This window comes from Phocoena phocoena, chromosome 1 (assembly GCF_963924675.1).
Source record: "Phocoena phocoena chromosome 1, mPhoPho1.1, whole genome shotgun sequence".
Taxonomy (NCBI): domain Eukaryota; kingdom Metazoa; phylum Chordata; class Mammalia; order Artiodactyla; family Phocoenidae; genus Phocoena; species Phocoena phocoena.
In genome coordinates, this window is record NC_089219.1 from 131151980 (window position 1) to 131172223 (window position 20244).

The 20244-nt window shown below is 37.8% G+C and overlaps 1 protein-coding gene across 2 annotated transcripts in view; it reads left to right on the top strand.

Moving 5' to 3' along the window:
* The window catches only part of RABGAP1L (RAB GTPase activating protein 1 like), a 619828-nt gene that overhangs the window by 358748 nt on the left and 240836 nt on the right, over nt 1–20244 (top strand). For both annotated transcript variants that reach the window (XM_065882769.1, XM_065882778.1), the window contains exon 14: nt 19582–19656. In XM_065882769.1, coding sequence (XP_065738841.1) covers nt 19582–19656 — 75 coding nt within the window. The remainder of the gene's footprint in view (nt 1–19581; nt 19657–20244) is intronic.

Genomic DNA, 20244 nt, shown 5'->3' on the forward strand with positions numbered 1-20244 from the left:
AAAGTCTAATATCTGATCACCTATGAATATATTCCTATTTTCTCTTGATTTTTTATTCATTTGATCATTTTTTTTCATGCTTGATCATATTTAATAGAATTCTGGGTCTTGTTATGAAAAATTATAAAGGCTTTCGATGATGTTATTGATATTTCACTCCAGAGCAGATTCAGTTTTCCTCTGGTAGGAAGATGGAGTATGGTGTATCCCTTTGAGCCAGTTTTGACTGTTCCTTGCTTAGAGAGTGAGTTTCCAGGATCTCAACTAAAAGTCTGAGGTATTTACTGGAGACCTTCCTCTTTGATGGGACCCTTTAATTTTCATTTACTTGGCAGTATGAAACCACTGAAATCTCTGATTAGCTATTCTTAGCATTATTGCAGGCAGTTTTCTGAAAAGTTCCCCTTCTATAAGATATATTTAGCTTCTGTGAGGAAATACGAGAGATCAAACTTTTATAATGTTTTCCTCAAACTTTTCAGTAGACATATTGTTGGTTAATAGTTTCAGATTTTCCAGAGGAAAGGGGAAACTTTCACTGATGATCTTGTTTACAATGGGATAATAGATTATCATACTGATAAATCTTAATCTCTCAGAGTAAGAGCTTATTTAGTATTTTTCCCCTCCTTTAAATCACTCATTTCACATTTTATGTTTTAGAAGAATTGGTTAATTCTACTTCATTGCCAAGGACAATTATGTTTGTAGCTATTCAGAACATCAGATGCATGCTTACACATACATACACATAAAAAGAGATCCTAACCTAAAGTTGAAAAGCTACACTCTTGTGTGTGTGTGTGTGTGTGTGTGTGTGTGTGTGTGTGTGTGTGTTTGGGGGTTAACTTCATGCTTAGCTTTTGCATAAATATTTCAAAAACATTTTTATATTTGTTAGTATCACTAAAGTCATACATTAGGGATGTTTTGGAGGGTTTTGTTCTCTTTAATACACATATTCTATGAGTCAGAGCTCAATTGGGAAGATATAATGTTATTTTAAATGTGGAGTTCTTCTGCAACTGTAACAATAAAAAGGTCAAGTTTGTGAAGCTGGAGTCCTGGAAAGAGAATGAGTGATTTGTAATGCTCTTCAGAGTGTCTGAAGAGATTTTTAAAATTTCTTTATGTGGGCTTCCCTGGTGGCGCAGTGGTTGAGAGTCCGCCTGCTGATGCTGGGGACACGGGTTCGTGCCCCGGTACGGGAAGATCCCACATGACGCGGAGTGACTGGGCCTGTGAGCCATGGCCGCTGGGCCTGTGCGTCTGGAGCCTGTGCTCCGCAATGGGAGAGGCCACAACAGTGAAAGGCCAGCGTACCGCAAAAAAAAAAAAAAAAAAAAAAAATTTCTTTATGTGCTTGGCCCCGTAAGAGCTTTTCTTGAAATAGCTTTGTAGTTTCTGTGGAGCCTGTAGTCTTTCAACTATAAGTCTAATTGAAGCCGTCACACCATTATTAGAATAAAAAGAGAAAGGGTGGGATTATGGGGATGATAAAAATGTATAAAATTAGAACACAGGGATTAGAATATATCCTAAGTGTTTGATTATAGTCACTGTTTTTAGAAAACAATACTCTTTGAGGAAAAGGAGAAAAGTAAGATTACTTTTTAAAAGAGAAAAGGAAAAACAACAGTAATGTGCAAAGACATGCACAAAGAACCTTCAAATTAAATTCTACTCATGGTACCTCCTGAACTTATGATTTTTCTCAAAATAGAGATCTATTTCTATACCAGATTCAGATGCGTTAAATATTCTAAATAATACACTCTCAGTTATTTCTGAGTTAATTAGTTATAGACTTATGGGCACTTATTTCCTGTTTACTAATTGTTATGCAGTTGGCAATGTCTTTATAACTTTGAAGCCTCCTCCTTAACCAGAGCTCTTCCTGCATCTTTTAAAGACTTTGGAAGGGTGTGAATCTGAATTGCTCTCCTCCTCCTTCCCATCTGTCCAGATCTTAGTTGCCCACTTCCCTTGTGAAGCTTGTCCTACCCACAGTGATTTACAGATGAAAAATACTCTGTAAAATTTAGGTTACTGTGGATTATGTTTTGAACAGTATCTGATTAATTTCATTTACGTCTTCTCTGCAGTGTGTTCAGTCTTTGAGGGAAGACGCTGTCTCTGACATTTTCTTTTTCTTTGTCCCAGAGAGCAGAGTGCAGTACCAGTTATCCGGTGTCAATATAATTAACTCTACAGCCTTGACTTGGTGAAACTGACTGTGTTATTCCATGTCCTTTAGGAAGCCTATCACCAAGACAGGATTAAATTGTAAAAAATTATATTAGGGGAAATGCCTGTAAGAGAAACTGGGAAGGAAGCTGGGAGAGCCATTGGACCACAGTGCTGGTCTGACCCTGAAAGAAGAAGAGAGGAAGGAAAGAAGGTCAGATGGCAGTGTCTTAGACTGTAGTGCACTTTTAAAGAAAGTTTGGCAAGGCCACAGGGGTTGCCTGTGAGCTCCCACTTCTCCCAGAAGCTGGCCTGCCTTAGTGTTCTTGCTGTGCTCAGTCATTAATTGGGAGCAGCCCATGGCAAGTGTGATATTAGTGCAGCTGCTTGGTGCACAGCAGTTGAGACCCTTGGTCAATTATGTTCCTTGCTGTTGGAGATCTGAGAGGTGCATTTTCATGGTCACCATACTGATATTTTAGATGAAAATTTAACGTGTATAAACTCTGAAAAAGCTCTGTATTTCTACCATTTCCTTCTTGTGTAATTTTATTCATAAACATTCAGGTTAAGCTTCTTCAGAGCATGGCTGCTGATTTTCTTTATTTTGTAGATTTCCTTCGTGATGTCCTTTATGTACCATTTTTTAAAAATCAGAAATCCAAGAGTATAAACTAAACCCTCTGAGTAATTCACCATAATCACACAGTAGTTCCTTGTAATAGGGACATTAAAATTTTTTTTAAGGATATGGTAATTATTTTACATTTCCTTTTTTATAAAAACTGGGTATATCAGTTCACTTTTAAGTTGTTGCCAAGGGTGTTTTTTTTTTAAGTTTTATATAAAAGGAAACTTACATCTAGGAATTTTGCCAGCCATGTTAGATAAGAAAATTGCTTTGTGAGTGAATATTTGTGAGAACATCTAGCCTTCTACATTTCTCATCACCAGTGTTTAGATTATTTCATATCAGTGAATCTATTTTTAGAGCTTATGTTGATACTTTCCCTTTTATCAGCATATAGGAAAAACTTAATAACCTTTTTTTAAGCTCCAAGTTTTTATTATTAGAATCAACAGACTTAATGATCCTGTCAAATTTATTTATATCTATGTATGTGTATTTCCATATTTATATGTATTTTTAAAACAATCTCAAACATAGAGTAAAGTTGCAAGTACAGAATTTTATTTTTCTCTACTCTTTGAGAGTGATTTGCCAGCATGATGCCACATCACTCCCAAATACTTTAGGGTGTTTTCTAACAAGCAAGAATATTCTCCCACGTAACTTTAATACAACATCCAAATCAGGAAAGTAACATTGACATATTGTTACTACTTAAGGCTTAGTCTTCATTCAGGTTTCACTAATTGTCCAAATATTATCCTTTATAGAAAAGGGATCTAGTAGAGAATCACGTATTTCATTCGGTTGTCTTGCCTTCTTGATTTCCTTCTATCTAGAACAGTTTCGCACTCTTTCCTTCACTTTGTTGACCTGAAGATTACAGACCAGTCATTTTTTTAGAATGTCCCTCAATTTCATTTGTCTGATGTTTCCTCATGGTTAGATTTAGGTTATACATCTTTGGCAGGAGTAACACAGAAGTAATGATCTGCTCTTATTTCTCTCTCTCAGGAAGCACAGAATTGTGGTTTTTCCCATTTTCACTTTGATTACATAAATAGGATACTGTTTACCTTCTGCTTCTCTGCTATAAAGTTACTCCTTTTCCCTTTGTAATTAATAAGTATTTTGAGACAATTTGCAACTATGTAAATATCCCATTCCTTATCAGACTTTCCATTTATTTATTACTTATCATATTCACATGGACTCATGAATCCTCATTTTATTCGGGGGACTATATTCTCTTACTATCATTATTTGTTTTGGTGCTCAGATTGTCCCCAGTTAGACAGTGGGAGACCTTTAAGACCTTCAAGTGATAGACATACTCTCTCACTCTTGGAGCATTGCCTTTCGTTCTGGCCAAAAAGATGTTCCAAGATATTTTCTGTGCCCTAGTTTTATGATTAGCCATTTCTCCAAGGAGCCCCATTTTCTGTAGTCAAAAATGGTAAGAAAAAAACAAGAAAAAAAAATGGTAAGAAACCAAGATCTGTATGCTACATGTATTCATTGCTATTGGGATGTCATAGCACAAGTCACTTCAGTGGACAAGGCTAGGAAATGTATGTACATATAAATATACAGATAGACATATATATGCATGTGTATGCACACAAACATACATTTATAATTGAGATATTCACGTACCATAAAATTCACACCTTTGAATAAGTGTACAATTTAGTGGTTTTTAGTATTTTCAAGAGTTTATGCAACCATCACCACTATTTAATTCTAGAACATTGCCATCACTCCAGAAAGAAACCTTGTATTCATTAGAAGTCATACCCCATCATCCCTGCCCTCAGCCCTTGGCAGTCATTAAACTTTCTGTCTCTGTGGGTTTGCAAGGTTTTGTTGTTGTTGTTTGTTATAGTAGTTTGGTTGGTAACTTTTGTGAACTAATTCTGTGAAGTCTATTTTCTTTGTCATGTGTAGCCATTGAAGTTGCTGCTTGGTGGTCAGCTAATGATTGGATAGAGATTTCCTTATGCCTGTACCAGTAAGTTTCCCATTCTTTGTCATGGGGCTCTGTGTGTGTAATTAGGTATGTCTTTATTACTCAACCAGCCAGTTGAGAACTCTGTTTTGCCTTCATTTTCTGCTTGTGCAGACTCTCAAGGTCAGCCAGAGATGAGAGCTTAAAGCCTTCTCAGGCCTTTCCTGAGCATACACAAAGCTTTGGGCATCTCTACAGCCTTATGGATAGGTATGGCCCTATAAATTCCCAGAAGTATGTCTGGGTCTTTCATAGCCCTTATGGACATGTTGTTTCCAAGCTTTTCCTTTTAAGCCTTTTCATTATAATCTCTTGCGTACTCCAACTTTTTTTTTTTTTTTTTTTTTTTTTTGGCTGTGTTGGGTCTTCATTGTGGTGCACGGGCTTCTCATTGTGGTGGCTTCTCTTGTTGCTGAGCACAGGCTCTAGGCATGTGAGCTTCAGTAGTTGTGGCATGTGGGCTCAGTAGTTGTGGCGCACGAGCTTAGTTACTCTGCAACATGTGGGATCTTCCCGGACCAGGGCTCAAACCTGTGTCCCCTGCATTGGCAGGAGGATTCTTAAGCACTGCACCACAGGGAAGTCCCTCTACTCCAACTTTTATCTGCCACCTCAGACAGTCACAATATTAAACAGTTGCCTGTAATTGGTTTTGATAAATGCCCCTGGGGGAAAAGGCTTTTATATTGAGTGAGCCTTGCAGATAGAATCTTTGGGGAACCACTGGACAGGTAAAATAATTCTCTGGGAGTTATTCTTTGCAGGAGCTCTAGCCCCATTGTGCTCCCTCTGGTGGCTGCCAGGCTGCTTGTTTTCGTTGCAAATGCAGCCTCTTTAGTTTTCAAGGTCATAATGTTGCTGCAGAGCAGGGGATGGAACTATGGCAAGTTAAAAATTCCACAAAGTTCCTTGTTCTTACCAAGATTCAGTTGTTTTTCTGGAGTGAATGTTCCTCGGGCTGCTGTAAACCTTTGGTCAATATCCAGAGCTCTGTAAAAGTTGATTATGACAACTTTTGATATTTCTCTTGTTGTTAAGGAGAAGCACATTTTTGGAGATCCTTACTCTGACTTTCTTTGCTGATGTTTACCGCCCACATTTTTTAAAAAATTGAAGTATAGGGCTTCCCTGGTGGCGCAGTGGTTGAGAGTCCGCCTGCCGATGCAGGGGACGCGGGTTCGTGCCCCGGTCTGGGAAGATCCCACGTGCCGTGGAGCGGCTGGGCCCGTGAGCCATGGCCATTGAGCCTGTGCATCCGGAGCCTGTGCTCCGCAACGGGAGAGGCCACAACAGTGAGAGGCCCGCGTACCACAAAAAAAAAAAAAAAAAAAAAAAAAAAAAATTGAAGTATAATTGTTTAACAATGTTGTGTTAGTTTCTGCTGTACAGCAAAGTGAATCATCTGTACATATACATATATCCCCTCCTTTTTGGATTTCCTTCCCATTTAGGTCACCACATTTAGGTCTTTATTCCTGTCCTGCTCCTAGGTTCTTCAGAACCTTTTTTTTTTTTGATTCCATATATATGCATTAGCACACGGTATTTGTTTTTCTCTTTCTGACTTACTTCACTCTGTATGATAGTCTCTAGGTCCATCCACCTCGCTACAAATAACTCAATTTTGTTTCTTCTTATGGCTGAGTAATATTGCATTGTATATATGTGCCACATCTTCTTTATCCATTCATGTGTCGATGGACACTTAGGTTGCTTCCATGTCCTGGCTATTGTAAATAGAGCTGCAATGAACATTGTGGTACATGACTCTTTTTGAATTATGGTGAGAGCAAAATGTTTTTGTCCATTTTGTTCACTGCTTTGACCAGTCTTTCACATAGTAGACTCAATAAATATTTGTTGCCTCAAAGAATTGAGACTTAGGGAATTTAAATAATTCTGATAAATGGCAGAGCTGGAATTTGAAGTATTTGGCATTAAGATCCACTATTAGAAAGTTTTTAAGTAAACTTTTTAACAGTCAATTATTTTAGAGTTACTGTCCTGGTCATTGCAGTTAGGGGCTAATTTTGTGATTTCACCTAATCTGAGAACCTCATAACCATATTGCTTTAATGGTAAAGAGCATGCTGATTTTCACAGAAAATAATGGTAAATGAATGGTTAATCACTGTGGACTACTGGTACTGAATGGTAAAGAAATTTTTTTTTAAAAATGTCATTGATAATATTCTAAAAGCTTGAGTGAAAGGAATATGATAAGGGATATTGGGTACTGAAAATTTTTAATCAAAATACTGATTTATAACCAAATTTTAAAACTTTAAATTGTAGTGTGGGGATACATTCACATTGTTTTCATTTACTTGCTTTTTCTGATGTTTGTGGCCCTTCTTAAAATTAATAATTTATCAATAACAATTTTGGCTTTATTAATTAAAAATGCTTTGTATCGGGCTTTCCTGGTGGCTCAGTGGTTGAGAGTCCGCCTGACGATGCAGGGGCCGTGGGTTCGTGCCCCAGTCCGGGAAGATCCCACATGCCGCAGAGCAGCTGGGCCTTTGAGCCATGGCCGCTGGGCCTGTGCGTCCAGAGCCTGTGCTCTGCAACGGGAGAGGCCACAACAGTGAGAGGCCCATGTACCGCAAAAAAAAAAAAAAAAAAAAAAGCTTTGTATTAATTTGCTTTTTGTAGACTAATTCAGAAATAAATGATTTCAGCTTAATTCTGGATATGAGTGTGTGTGTGTGTGTGTGTGTGTATCCAAAAAGATATATATCTTCAAGAAGATATGTAGACATGGATAGATGCAGATATTGTTCTAAGCAGATACACACACACACACACAAAGTCAATCCTCATTATTCATAGATTCCATATTTGCAGATTTATCTACTTGCTAAGGTTTATTTGTAACCCCCAAATCAATACTCTTGGTTCTTTTGTGGTCATTCACTGATGTGCCCATGTGCAGTGTGGAAAGTTTGAGTTGCCTGATGCATATGTTCCAAGTTTAGATGAAACTGGGTACTGTTCTGCCTTCTTGTTTCAACTGTAATACTATACCAAAGTGTCTTTTTTTTTTTTTTTTTTTTTTTTTGCGGTATGCGGGTCTCTCACTGTTGTGGCCTCTCCCGTTGCGGAGCACAGGCTTCGGACACACAGGCTCAGCGGCCATGGCTCACAGGCCCAGCCGCTCCGCGGCATGTGGGATCTTCCCAGACCGGGGCACAAACCCATGTCCCCTGCATCGGCAGGTGGACTCTCAACCACTGCACCACCAGGGAAGCCCCCAAGTGTCTTTTTGTGGTATAGTTAGTGCCACGTTTTTGTGCTTTAGGTGATTTTGCTGTTTAAAATGTCCCCCAAGTGTCATGCTAAGTGTCTAGTGTTGCTGAGCACAGGAAGGATGTGATGTGCCTTAGGGAGGAAATACATGTGTTAGATGAATTTCGTTCAGGCCTGCGTGACAGCACTGTTGACAGTGATTTCTGTATTAATGAGTCAACAATAAATATTAAATAAGGTGCATTTAAATAGAAACACACGTAACACAAGGTTATGTATTGATCAGTTGCTGAAAATGTGACCAGAGACTTGCAGAAGCCTAACACACTCTATCCCCTATGGACAGTGGTTGAGTATCTGCTAATTCAGTGTTTGCAGAAACTTCATAGAACATATCTACTGTAAGTAATGAGAATCTACTGTACCTATATACAGTTTTCTTCAAGAAGAGAACTTTTCATTGGTTGTCTATTTCACTATTTTAATCATTATAGTGAACCCCAGTGAAGCTCAGTGTGTGTCTTTCATATATTTATATTCTAGAGATGTCACCCAAATTGAAATCTTAACACAAACCATTGAATGGAATGTTACTAATAAGTAATTTTTTAAAACTTTAATTAAATTTTTAAAATTATAAAATATATCATACATTCAAATGAGTAAACATAATTTGTATTTATGAGTTTTAAAAGTCAATAATAGGAGAAACATCCTTGTACATACAACTTAGGAAATATATTATTACCAATATCTTTGAATACTCCAGGTGCTCCTCTCAGATTCAGTGTTCCATCACCCGAGTCAACCACTGTGCTAAACTTTGTGATTATCATTCCTCTGCATTCTTGAATGAAAGCTCTCTCTCTCTGTTTAGTTTGTGAATATTTATTGAATACATAGCAAAAAGAAAAATTTATGTTTTATCCTTAGGTTTTATTGTTGCTCACCTAAACTCTGCCACATATGTCAACAATCATTAAGATCTAGAGACTGTATAGTGACAGTAGCTAAGGCCTTGAGCTCTGGAGCTGCCTGAGTTTGAATTCTGGCCTGCTGCTTACTAACTGGGTGACCTGGCACAAGTTGTTTACTTTTCGTTTGCCTCAGTTTCTTCGTCTATAAAATGGGGATATTAAGAGTACTTACCTCAGAGGTTGTTTTAAGGGTTAAATAAATTACTATATATATAAATATCTGAAAAAATAGATAGTAGTTATTGATAAATAAATGTTACTGGCTAGTTAACAATTAGAAAAATTAATGCTAAAAGTTATTTGAAAAGCCACTTGTATTCTTGTGCTGTATTAAATAATCTTTTCTTTAAATGTTATCCTAATCTCTTTTAGACAACCATGTGTTTTAATGATTCTTGTCACCCTGTGATCTCTTTTCGTTTAGCTTATTGTGGCATTACTTTAAAATAGTCTTTCTTGGGTATCTCTTTTTTTGTCTCTCAGTTTGTGAGAACAGGTCTCTTTTCAGTTTGTAAATGAGTTTATTCCACATATTTTATATTTGGTTGTTTCTCCCTAACATACTCACTTAAGGGCTACTGAGCAATAATCCAAAGGCTGATTTGTTTGTTTGTTTGTTTGTTCGTTTTGACCTCATGTTGGCCGAAGTTCATTGTACTGATAGATGAAACAGTTTGTCTAACTAATAAATGGCAAATTGTTTTACATAAATGTCAAGCTCCTGTTAAAGTGAGGAGATCTGAGTTAATATTTCCTGTTCTCAGTATTGTCCTTAGAGCTATGTTCAATTGTGTGACAGCTCAATATTTAGGTTAGTGTTTGGAGAAACAGGAAATGTTATCATGGTTAAAACTGGTGAACTTAACTACTGTCTATGATAGCCAGTAAATCAGCAAACACAGCAGTACTTTAGCGGTACCAAGAAGCTAAATGGGAATCTGTTTGAGAAGTTTAATCCCTTCTTGCATGCCCACATAGCAGCCTTTCTATCTTGTTAGAGAACATCTTCTGATTTCCTTTTCATTCTTCCTGTGTCTGACCTTCCTTCATCTTCAAGTGTGATTGTCTGATAAAATAGTACTGTATGTTGCCTATTTCTGGGACAAAAGAGAAACAGCATTCTGTATTTCCTGTACCAATCTGATAAAGGTTTGTGTGTGAGAGTGTTTTGGGAGAAATAAGGTTGTAGATAAGTCTTTAGACAATCTAGCTGTAAGACTAAAAACATTGCTTAATGATTTTAAGGTCATTCAAGAGCAGTAGTGGTTATTGTATATTTTGGGCTGGCAAACAAAGTCCCACTACCCTGTGGAAAATTATTTTCAAAGTTAGCATCCCTATCGATGCATAACAGTTATTCACAAGATAAAAAAAGTTAAGTGTTTTCCATATTAATTTCAATAAGGAGAACTTACATTATATATAAATGTTAGCACCAACATGATTAAGCTTTAACAGCTATCTCTGTTTACATGTCTAAGTTTTACCTGTAGTCAGTATGTTAATAAACATGCATATTACATAAAGAAATTGAAAGTTCTCCTTCCCTAAACCCATGAGTTATGGATTGAAAAATATTAAGCTGCCCTTGGTCAGATTGTCATTTCTTTTGAGAGTGTGGAATCTTATTTCCTATCTCTCTTGACCCCCAAGGCAAATCAGAAAATAGGCCCTCCTTCATTTTGGGAAAACACAATCTATAGCAGTGGTGTAATAAAGGTATTAAGTGTACAGGCTCTGTATTTGAAAAGATTTGGGTTCAAATTCTGGCTCTAGCTATGTGACCTTGCCCAAGTTAATTACCCTCTCTAAATGTCACTTTTCTTATCTCATAGGCTTTGTGAGGATTAATTGAGAATGTAGAAAAGCACTTATCACAGTGTCTGGCACTGTCTGCCTTTGTACATACCTTTTCCCTGCAGCATACCTGAAGCATCTCTGTATTCTTCCTTCAAGAATGTGAGGCCAGGCTTGCAGCAATTCTGGTCACATCCTCTTCTTTAAGATTAAGACAGTATCATCTTGTCTGAGATGCCTCCCTTGCCTTTGTCTCTATTCCTGGCATTATGACCTGGTTACCCACCCTTTCCCTCTGATCTTCCACATAACTATAGAACTTATCTCACTGTGTACTTTTTCATTGTACATGCTGAACTCTTGTGCAAGACTCTGAGCTGAGGAGTATAGACCATATCTTTTCATCTTGGTGTCTACCTCAGCACAATGTTTGATTATATAATAGGTGCTCAGTAAATAGTGACTTGCTGAATGAATATATAAAGCTCTCTTGGGACCCCAGCCAGAAGAGTAGTCTATAGTCCAGATCAGAGAGAAGAGACAGAATACAGACACAGATTTTTTTCCCCCAAAAGATACAAAAAATTTTCAAATACACAGAAAAACTCTAAGACTTGTACAGTGAACATCCATAAACCTGTCACCTAGATTCTATAATATTTTGTTACTTTTTCATCACATATGTCTCTGTCCATCTACCCTTATATTCAAGTAATTAATCCATTTTAACACTTTAAAGTATTTTAATACTTTAAAGTAAATTGCAGGTCCCTGCTAGGACCTGGCCCCACCCACCACCAGCTGGCAGCCTCCACATGCGGAGGTCCTGGCAGCCAACCAGGTCAGGGGCCAGCCTTGACTACCAGTGCACCCTGCCACAACAGAAGGGTCCCACATAGGGGATAGCCCTAGAGCATAAAGTTCTGGTGACCAGAAGGGAGTGTGCTGCTGTGCCCCATAAGACAGCTCCTACCTAAAGCCACTTCTCAAATACTGGGAAACATAACTGACCTGCCTAATACACAGAAATAAACACAGAGAATTAGGCAAAATTAGGAGGTAGAGGAATATGTTCCAAATGAAGGAACACGGCAAAACCTCAGCAAAAGAACTAAACAAGGAGGAGGTAAGCAATCTACCCAATAAAAAGTTCAAGGTAATAGTCATAAAGATATTCAACAAACTCAGGAGAAGAATGGGTGAACACAGTGAAAATTTTAAGAGTTAGAAAATATAAAGAAGAACCAAATAGCTGAACAAATAAATACAGTAGGAGAAATCAACAGTAGATCAGATGATACAAAGGAATAGATCAGCGAACTGAAGACAAAGTAGTAGAAATAACCTAAGCTGAACAGAAAAGAGGAAAAAGAATTTTTAAAAATGAGGATAGTTTAGGAGACCTATGGGACAACCTAACATTCATATTATAGGGGTCCCAGAGAGAGAAGAGAGCAAGGGGTTAGAGAATTTTTTTGAAGACATAATAGCTGAAAATGTCCATAACCCATGAAAGCAAACAGACATCTAGGTCCAGGAAGCATAGAGAGTCCCAAACAAGATGGACCCAAAGAGGTCCACATTAAAATTAAAATGTCAGAAATTAAAGATAGAGAATCTTAAAAGCATCAAGAGAGAAGCAACAAGTTATGTACAAGGGAACCCATACATAAGGCTATCAGCTGACTTTTCAGCAAAAACTTTCAGGCCAGAAGGAAGTGGCACGATATATTCAAAGTGATTAAAGAATAAAATCTACAAGAAAAAAATACTCTGCCCAACAAGGTTATCATTCAGATTTGAAAGAGAGAAAATCAGTTTTACAGACAAGCAAAAACTAAAAAAGTTGAGCACCACTAAATGAGCTATACAGGAAATGCTAAAGGGAACTCACTAACCAGAAAAGATCATAAATTTAAATACAAAAATTACAAAAGGAAAAATCTCATCAATAAAGATAAACATACAATAAAGGTAGTAAATCATCCACTTGTAAAGCTAGTACAAAAGTTAAAAGAAAAAAATAGTAAAGTCATCTATATCCACAGTAAGTAGTTAAGGGATACACAAAACAAAAAATGTAAAATATCATGTCAAAAACATTAAAGTTGGGGATGGGTGAGTAAAAATGCATTCTACCTTAAGTGATCATCAGCTTATCATATATACATATAGGTTGTTATATATGAATCTCATGGTAACTGCAAACCAAAAATCTATAATAGATACACATGAAAAAAAGAGAAAGGAATCTAAGCATAACACTAAAAATAGTAATCAAATCAATAAGGAAGAGAGCAAAAGAAGAAAAAGGAACAAAAAAGAACTGCAAAACAACCAGAAAATAGTTAACAAAATAGCAATATGTACATACCCATCAAAAACTGCTTTAAAGGTAAATGGACTAAATGCTCCAATCAAAAGACATAGAGTGGTGGAATGGATTTAAAAACAGTAAGATTCATATATGCTGCCTATAAGAGACTCACTTTGTATCTAAAGACACAGATGGTGAAAGTGATAGGATGGAAAAAGATATTTCATAAAAATGGAAATAAAAAAAGAAAGCTGGGCTAGCAATACTTATATCAGACAAAATATAGTTTAAAACAAAGACTGTAACAAGAGACAAAGAAGGACATTATTTAATGATAAAGGGATCAGTCCAAGAAGAAGATATAACAATTATAAATATATATGCACCCAACACAGGAAGACCTAAATACATAAGGCCAGTATTAACAAACATAAATGGAGAAATTGATAGTGCAGATGGAAAATTAACCCAGATAGATCACATACTAGGCCACAAAGCAAGTCTTAATAAATTTAAGCAGATTAAAATCATATCAAGCATCTTTTCTGACCACAATGATATGAGACTAGAAATTAACTACAAGAAAAAAACTGCAAAAAACACAAATATGTGGAGGCTAAACAGTATGCTACCCAACAACCAATTGGTACTGAAGAAATCAGAGAGGAAATTTTAAAATACCTGGAGACAAATGAAATTGAACAGTATGTGCTCTCTCCCTTCCCAGCACTGGCACCCTCTCCCCAGAGGGATGGTGTTTGAGCAAGAGGTGCTGGTGTGGGCATTTGGGGTAGGTCAGGGCTTGGGCTGTGGCAGTCCAATTGGGGTCTGAGACCCAGACTGCTTCTGGCACACTGCCTGTGTAAATAATGGTTCCCTCTGCCTGCTCAGATGCCGCTTTGGGTCTGAGCCATCTCTGTGTGTCACAGCCAAGCTTCCTCCTCAACCATGGCAGCCCTCACCCCAGGGTGGAGCTGTGTTGTGAAGAAAGCAGGGCTAGAGTGTTCATTTGGTTCAAATGGGGGCACACACTGGAGTGGTCACAGGAAGGTGGCCAGCCACCCATGCAGTTTACAAACCACCCTCTCTGTCCTGCTTCAGGAGCGAGCGTGTTCGTGCTTCTTACAAGTGAAGTCCAGTCTTTTCACAGCCCTCCTGTTAGTCCCATTGGCCCTCCAACCAGCCAAGGAGCTTGTCTTTCCTGTGTTGGTCCCCAAGGCTGTGGCACCCAGTATGTGGCTCACATCACTCACTCTCCAGGGAGGATCTCTGCTCATGTAGTCTCCCTTTTCCTCTGAGTCTCCTCTTAGTGGTACAGGTCTCAATCTGATCACTTCTCTTCCCTTCCTACTCAATTTTTTGTGGATCTTTCTTACAGTCTTGGTTGTACAGGAGTCTTTCTGCCAGTGTCCAGTTAGTTGTCAGTGACAGTTGTTCCACAAGTGGATGTATTTTTGATGTGTTCATGGGGAGAGGTGAGTTCCACATCCTCCTAATCCACTGTTTTCATCTCCTCTACACTTGGCCACGTTCCCATTGCCCATTCATAGATATTTCTTTGTAAAGTGTCTTTTCATATCTTCTTTCCATTTTTAACTTAGGTTGTTTGACATTGAGTTGTAGGAGTTCTTTATATATTCTGATTCAAGACTTTGTTTAGATATATTTGCAAATATTTTCCCAGTCTGTGGTTTACCTATTTATTTTCTTAATGGTGTCCTTTTATCAGTGGAGGTTTCTAAATTTTGATGATGTCTGCTGTATCAGTTTATTTTTTTAATAGTTAATGTGTCTGTGCCCTAGCTAAGAAACCTTTGCATTTACCAAGTTACAAAGATGTTCTGTGTTTTCACTGAGTAGCTTTATAGTTTTAGTTTTATGTTTAGGAGCATAGTACATTTAGAATTAATTTTTCCATATGAAGTGAAGTAGGGATCAAGGTTAATTTATTTCCCCCATATGGATATCCAATTGTTTGAGCACATTTGTTGAAACAATTTTTATATATTTAAGTTTTTACATATATAAAAAATTTTCCTTTCCTCAATGTATTATCTTGGTAACTTTGTTGAAATTAAATGACTGTATGAGTGTGGCTCTACTTCTAGACTTTTTATTCTGTTCTATTAATTATTTGTCTATATATGTATCAGTTTTACCTTGTCTTGGATATTGTAAATACTTTTACACTAAGTGTAGTAAAGGCTTCTCTTCTGTTATTCTTTTTTTCTAGTGTTTCCACTCTCGCTTTCTAGATGTTACGGTCACCCCGATCTGTTCCCTGGTTCTTCAAACGAATAAGTCTACAGTTTTATATCCAAGTTTTAGCCATCCACACTGGTGCATGACCTCCAGCAAAAGCCATAAAGAATGAGAATTTTACCGTGTCATTCCCTTCATCCAAGTTTATTTTCCCCTCCAGTTTCTTCCTGCTTTTTTGTTCAGTGCCTTCAGATAGTTGTTTTATATATTTGTCTCGAAATAGTTTAAATTTGTTACCGGGGGGAAGGTTGGTCCAGTAGGAATTACTTCTCCATTATAGAAGTGGTACTCAGATGGTTTTTGAAAGTCAGTCTGAAAGCAGGCGTCTGGCCAGAAAAGCAATTAAAATGAGAAGTGGAGAGAGGTATGGTGCAAAGAGAGGCAAGTTTCAGATAGAGGGAAAGGATTTGGTTCAACTCACAGAAGGCTTAGAATAAAGCCAAACAGTGCTTAGAAGAACTCCAAGGGAAAGAACTTGCTAGAGCATTGTGTTTTTCAAACTGTGAATCATAAAATCAAATTTGGTAGGTGGCCTCTGAAAAGTCATTTTTGTTACTAACCTAATCCAAAGCCATAACACAATTAGAAAGTAAGATCAGTACATTGCTGATTTGAACTTTTATTCTCAGCTCTCCAGTTAGAGAATAGTTTGTGAGGTCATTGAGTTCATACCTTCTTTGGTGTGTTATGGACCTTCATTTTATATTGGACTTCTCTTGTAACACAAACGAGCATATAAATAGCACACTTCTCAGTAAACATGAAATATATAAAGATGGATCAAACATTTGTCAAAGTTTTGTCAGGGTTGATGAAGCATGATTGACTTCAGAGATCCCCAGTTTTAAGGAATCCTCAACTTAGACATCTTTTATGGGGAAGGGAAACCTTGAAAATATATGTCTTATCAACAGATCTCAGAGTTCCTTGTTCATGGAAAAGGAAGTGATGGAGTACCATCAGGAATGCACTAAATAGGGATAGTATTAGAACCTTTCACCTCTTTCTTTGTTATTTTTTCCTTCTCTTTTCTCTCTGTAACTCTCCCTCCACCCTAACTCACACACACACACACACACACACACACCCTTGAGCTCTGGATAAAAGTACAAATAAGGACTCATAACTATATAAATCAAAGAAAATTAAATAAATAAAAGGATGCTAATCCATCTTTCAGTTTCTAAAATTAAGCTGAGCTCTGGAAACTGGTTATAATGAAGAAAAGCTTCTTTTAAATTCTTTAGCTAATGATTCCATGATATAATTCGTCTCTTATTAGAAGAGAGTGTCATAGTATCAACATTGGCAGAAGAAGGTTAAAAGATAACAATAGTACTTCAAAAGACACCATTAAGAGCATGAGAAGGCAGGTCACACACTGAGAGAAAATATTGGTAATACATATGTCAGACAATGATCTTGTCAACAGAATGTATAAAGAACTCCCATGAATCAGCAATAATAAGATGAACAGCCCAATTAAACAAATGAGCAAGAACTTGACGAGATAATCACAAAAGAATATGTATTAGTTGCCTAAAAGCACATGATAATATGCTCTATGTCATTAGCCATCAGAGAAATTTAAGTCAAAACCACAGGAATTAATAAAAGGAAAAAGACTGGCAATGTCAAGTATTGACAAGGATCTGAAGCAGTGAATACTCTTATATTTTTCTGGTGTGGATGCAATAATTGAACAACCACCTTGCAAAATAGTTTGGCAGTATCTTACAAAGTTAAACATACCCCTATCGTTTGAACCATGAACTCCCACTCCTCGGTATTTACCCAAGGGAAATGAAAACCTATGTACACAAAAAGCCTTGTGTATACAAACCAGCTTTATTTGTACTAGCTCCAAACTGGGAAAAAACCCAAATGTTTATCAGTGGGAGAATGGATAGACCAATTGTGGTATGTTCATACAGTGGAATACTACCCACTGATTAAAAGGGATGAACTACTGATGCATGCAACAACATGGAAGAATCTCAGAAACATTATGCTGAGTGAAAGAGGCCAGACACCAAAGAGTATATGTTATATTAATCCACTTATATGAAATTCTTTAAAAAATGCAAAGCTGGGGCTTCCCTGGTGGCGCAGTGGTTGAGAGTCTGCCTGCCGATGCAGGGGACACAGGTTCGTGCCCCGGTCCGGGAAGATCCCACATGCCGCGCAGCGGCTGGGCCCATGAGCCATGGCCGCTGAGCCTGTGCGTCCAGAGCCTGTGCTCTGCAATGGGAGAGGCCACAGCAGTGAGAGGCCTGCGTACCGCAAAAAAAAAAAAAAGCAAAGCTAATAATAGATTGTGAAAACAATCAGATTACTGGTGGCCTGGAGTGGAGGTGGTTTGACTGCAAAGAGGCATGAGGAACATTCTAGAATGATGGAAATATTCTATAATGACGGGGTTACATAAATGACTCAAAGGAATTGTGAAATTAAAAGGTATGCATTTCACTGAATATAAGCTATATTTCAATAAAGTTTTTTTAAGTAAAAAAAGAGTTCTAGTCCCTGTACTCTGACTACCTTGGCATATGGGAGATACCCCACTTACCCTCCCTATGGTAACCATTCCTATTTATCTTTGATAACCATTGCCCTGGACAGAGAGTTTTGGTTTTCTTTTTTTTTGCGGTACGCGGACCTCTCACTGTTGTGGCCTCTCCCGTTGCGGAGCACAGGCTCCGATGCACAGACTCAGCAGCCATGGCTCACGGGCCTAGCCACTCTGCGGCATGTGGGATCTTGCCGGACCGGGGCACGAACCCATGTCCCCTGCATCTGCAGGCAGACTCTCAACCACTGCGCCACCAGGGAAGCCCCAGAGAGTATTTTTATACTCACAAAATCATAGTGCATTAAATGGAGATTCCCCTCACTTTAATGAAGCACAACAGATAGGTGGGATACATGGAACGGGATACATGTCCAGGATTTAAACAGCACAGTTGGGGTGTTTGTCTTTTAAAAATAAATGTAGGAGCATCTGAATGATTTTTGTTTTTGTTGTTCTAAATCAGGGATCAGGAAACTATAGCCTACGCTGTCTGACTTTGTACTACCCTTAATCCACAAAAGCCACAAATGGTTTTTATATTGTAAGGGGTTGTTTAAGAAAAGAAAAACAATATACAACAGATATGTAAGTGTCCCTCAAAGCCTAAAATATTTACTATTTGGACAAATGATTTGGTTTTCTTGCAGCAAAACCTTACTAATTCCTATACTATAGTCTGATCAGCATGGTCCACCTACTGTAATTGATTGAACCTCTTAAAAACTTGAACAGGGTATTTTTTTTAAAAAAATTGTAGTCTCAGCAGTTTGAAGTATTAAGCATACAACCTTATTTCCTTTCCTATAAAGACTAAGGTGAATATTAAGTTGAATGGTATGATAGCTGCTTCTCTAGGGATACTATGTTTCCTGTGAATGGGCCACTGGCTCTGTACTAGCAGCCTGGTTAGAATGATGTTGAAGATGGTAAATAGGCAGAACATTTCGTGATAGTTTGTGGCATGTGTGGCAAGAGGCTCTCTCCCAGCCATTCTGCTAAAAATGCAGGGCAATACTAAATGTTTCCGATTTGCCCTAGTGGTATAGATGGGAGGAATCACCCTTTAGCCTCTGGAAAGTGCGAGAGTAGTTTAGAAGGTGTCTGAGAACATGTAGAGGCTAGAGAGGGTGATTTTTTTTTTTTTTCTGTTAGGTTAGGGGATCTGCACTGCACTCTCGCAGCATTAAGGTTTCCCCCGTATAGTGCATTAGAATTCCCACATCAACTGTAGAACCTTCCCACCCTCTTCCACTATTTGCTTCTGCCTCCCACAGTCTCGTTTACCTGACCACAAACCATAATGGATCTTTAAAAATTAATTTAGGTGCTCTGAGCATCTCTTTATTCCAGATTCTAAAGATGAACCTGGGGATAATGGTACATCTAGAATTGCTTTAGGAAATGTACAGCCTCTTTGAGGGATCCCACTGTGCTAATGGCTCACACATCCAAATTGAGGGATCATTGAAATTGTGGTGGACAGGCCAGGGACAAGAACAAGCAGCAGCTTGATGTGAGCTAGCACTTAGGTTAAACTCCGTGAATGTTTATGATTCTTCTTTCTTTTCATCTTTTCTCTAGGCCTACTCTGTCTATGACGAAGACATTGGGTACTGTCAAGGACAGTCTTTTCTTGCTGCTGTGTTGCTGCTGCATGTAAGTAATTTTCCATGTAATAAAGGGCATGGTGCTGCCAAGTTTATTTTATTTGATGCTTGGTTTTGTTTTCCCTTCTTATTCTCCATTGACCTGATGGAGATTACACATGGCATATCTTTTTAAAAATGTTCTTTTGGTGATAAAGTAAGAGATCTGATGTCACGAACAGGACAGTTTCTCAGTAGAATTAATTTTGCTGGCTAGTAGGGCATAAATTGCTTATTTGGAGTTATTTTTAACTAGAACCCTCTAGAATTAAAGAAGTCAATGTAACTGCCCTAATATGAGCGGGACCAGAGCCATGATGAAGGAATGTGACAAGGAAGTCTTTTATCTTTTTTGTGATTTATTTTTGTATACTCTCTTTTCTCTTAGTCACCTTCATTTAACAGAACACTTATTGAGAATCAGTTGTCAGTACTGGGCTAGGAAGTGGGATTACAAATACGAATAATTTATCGTTTGTGTTCTCAAAGGCCTCATCGGCTAGGATGGGGCACAGGTAATGTACGCACATACCTATTATTTTAGTTCTTTCTATGTATCTGTGCTGATTTTTGTGATGATCCCTACAGAGGAACTTAC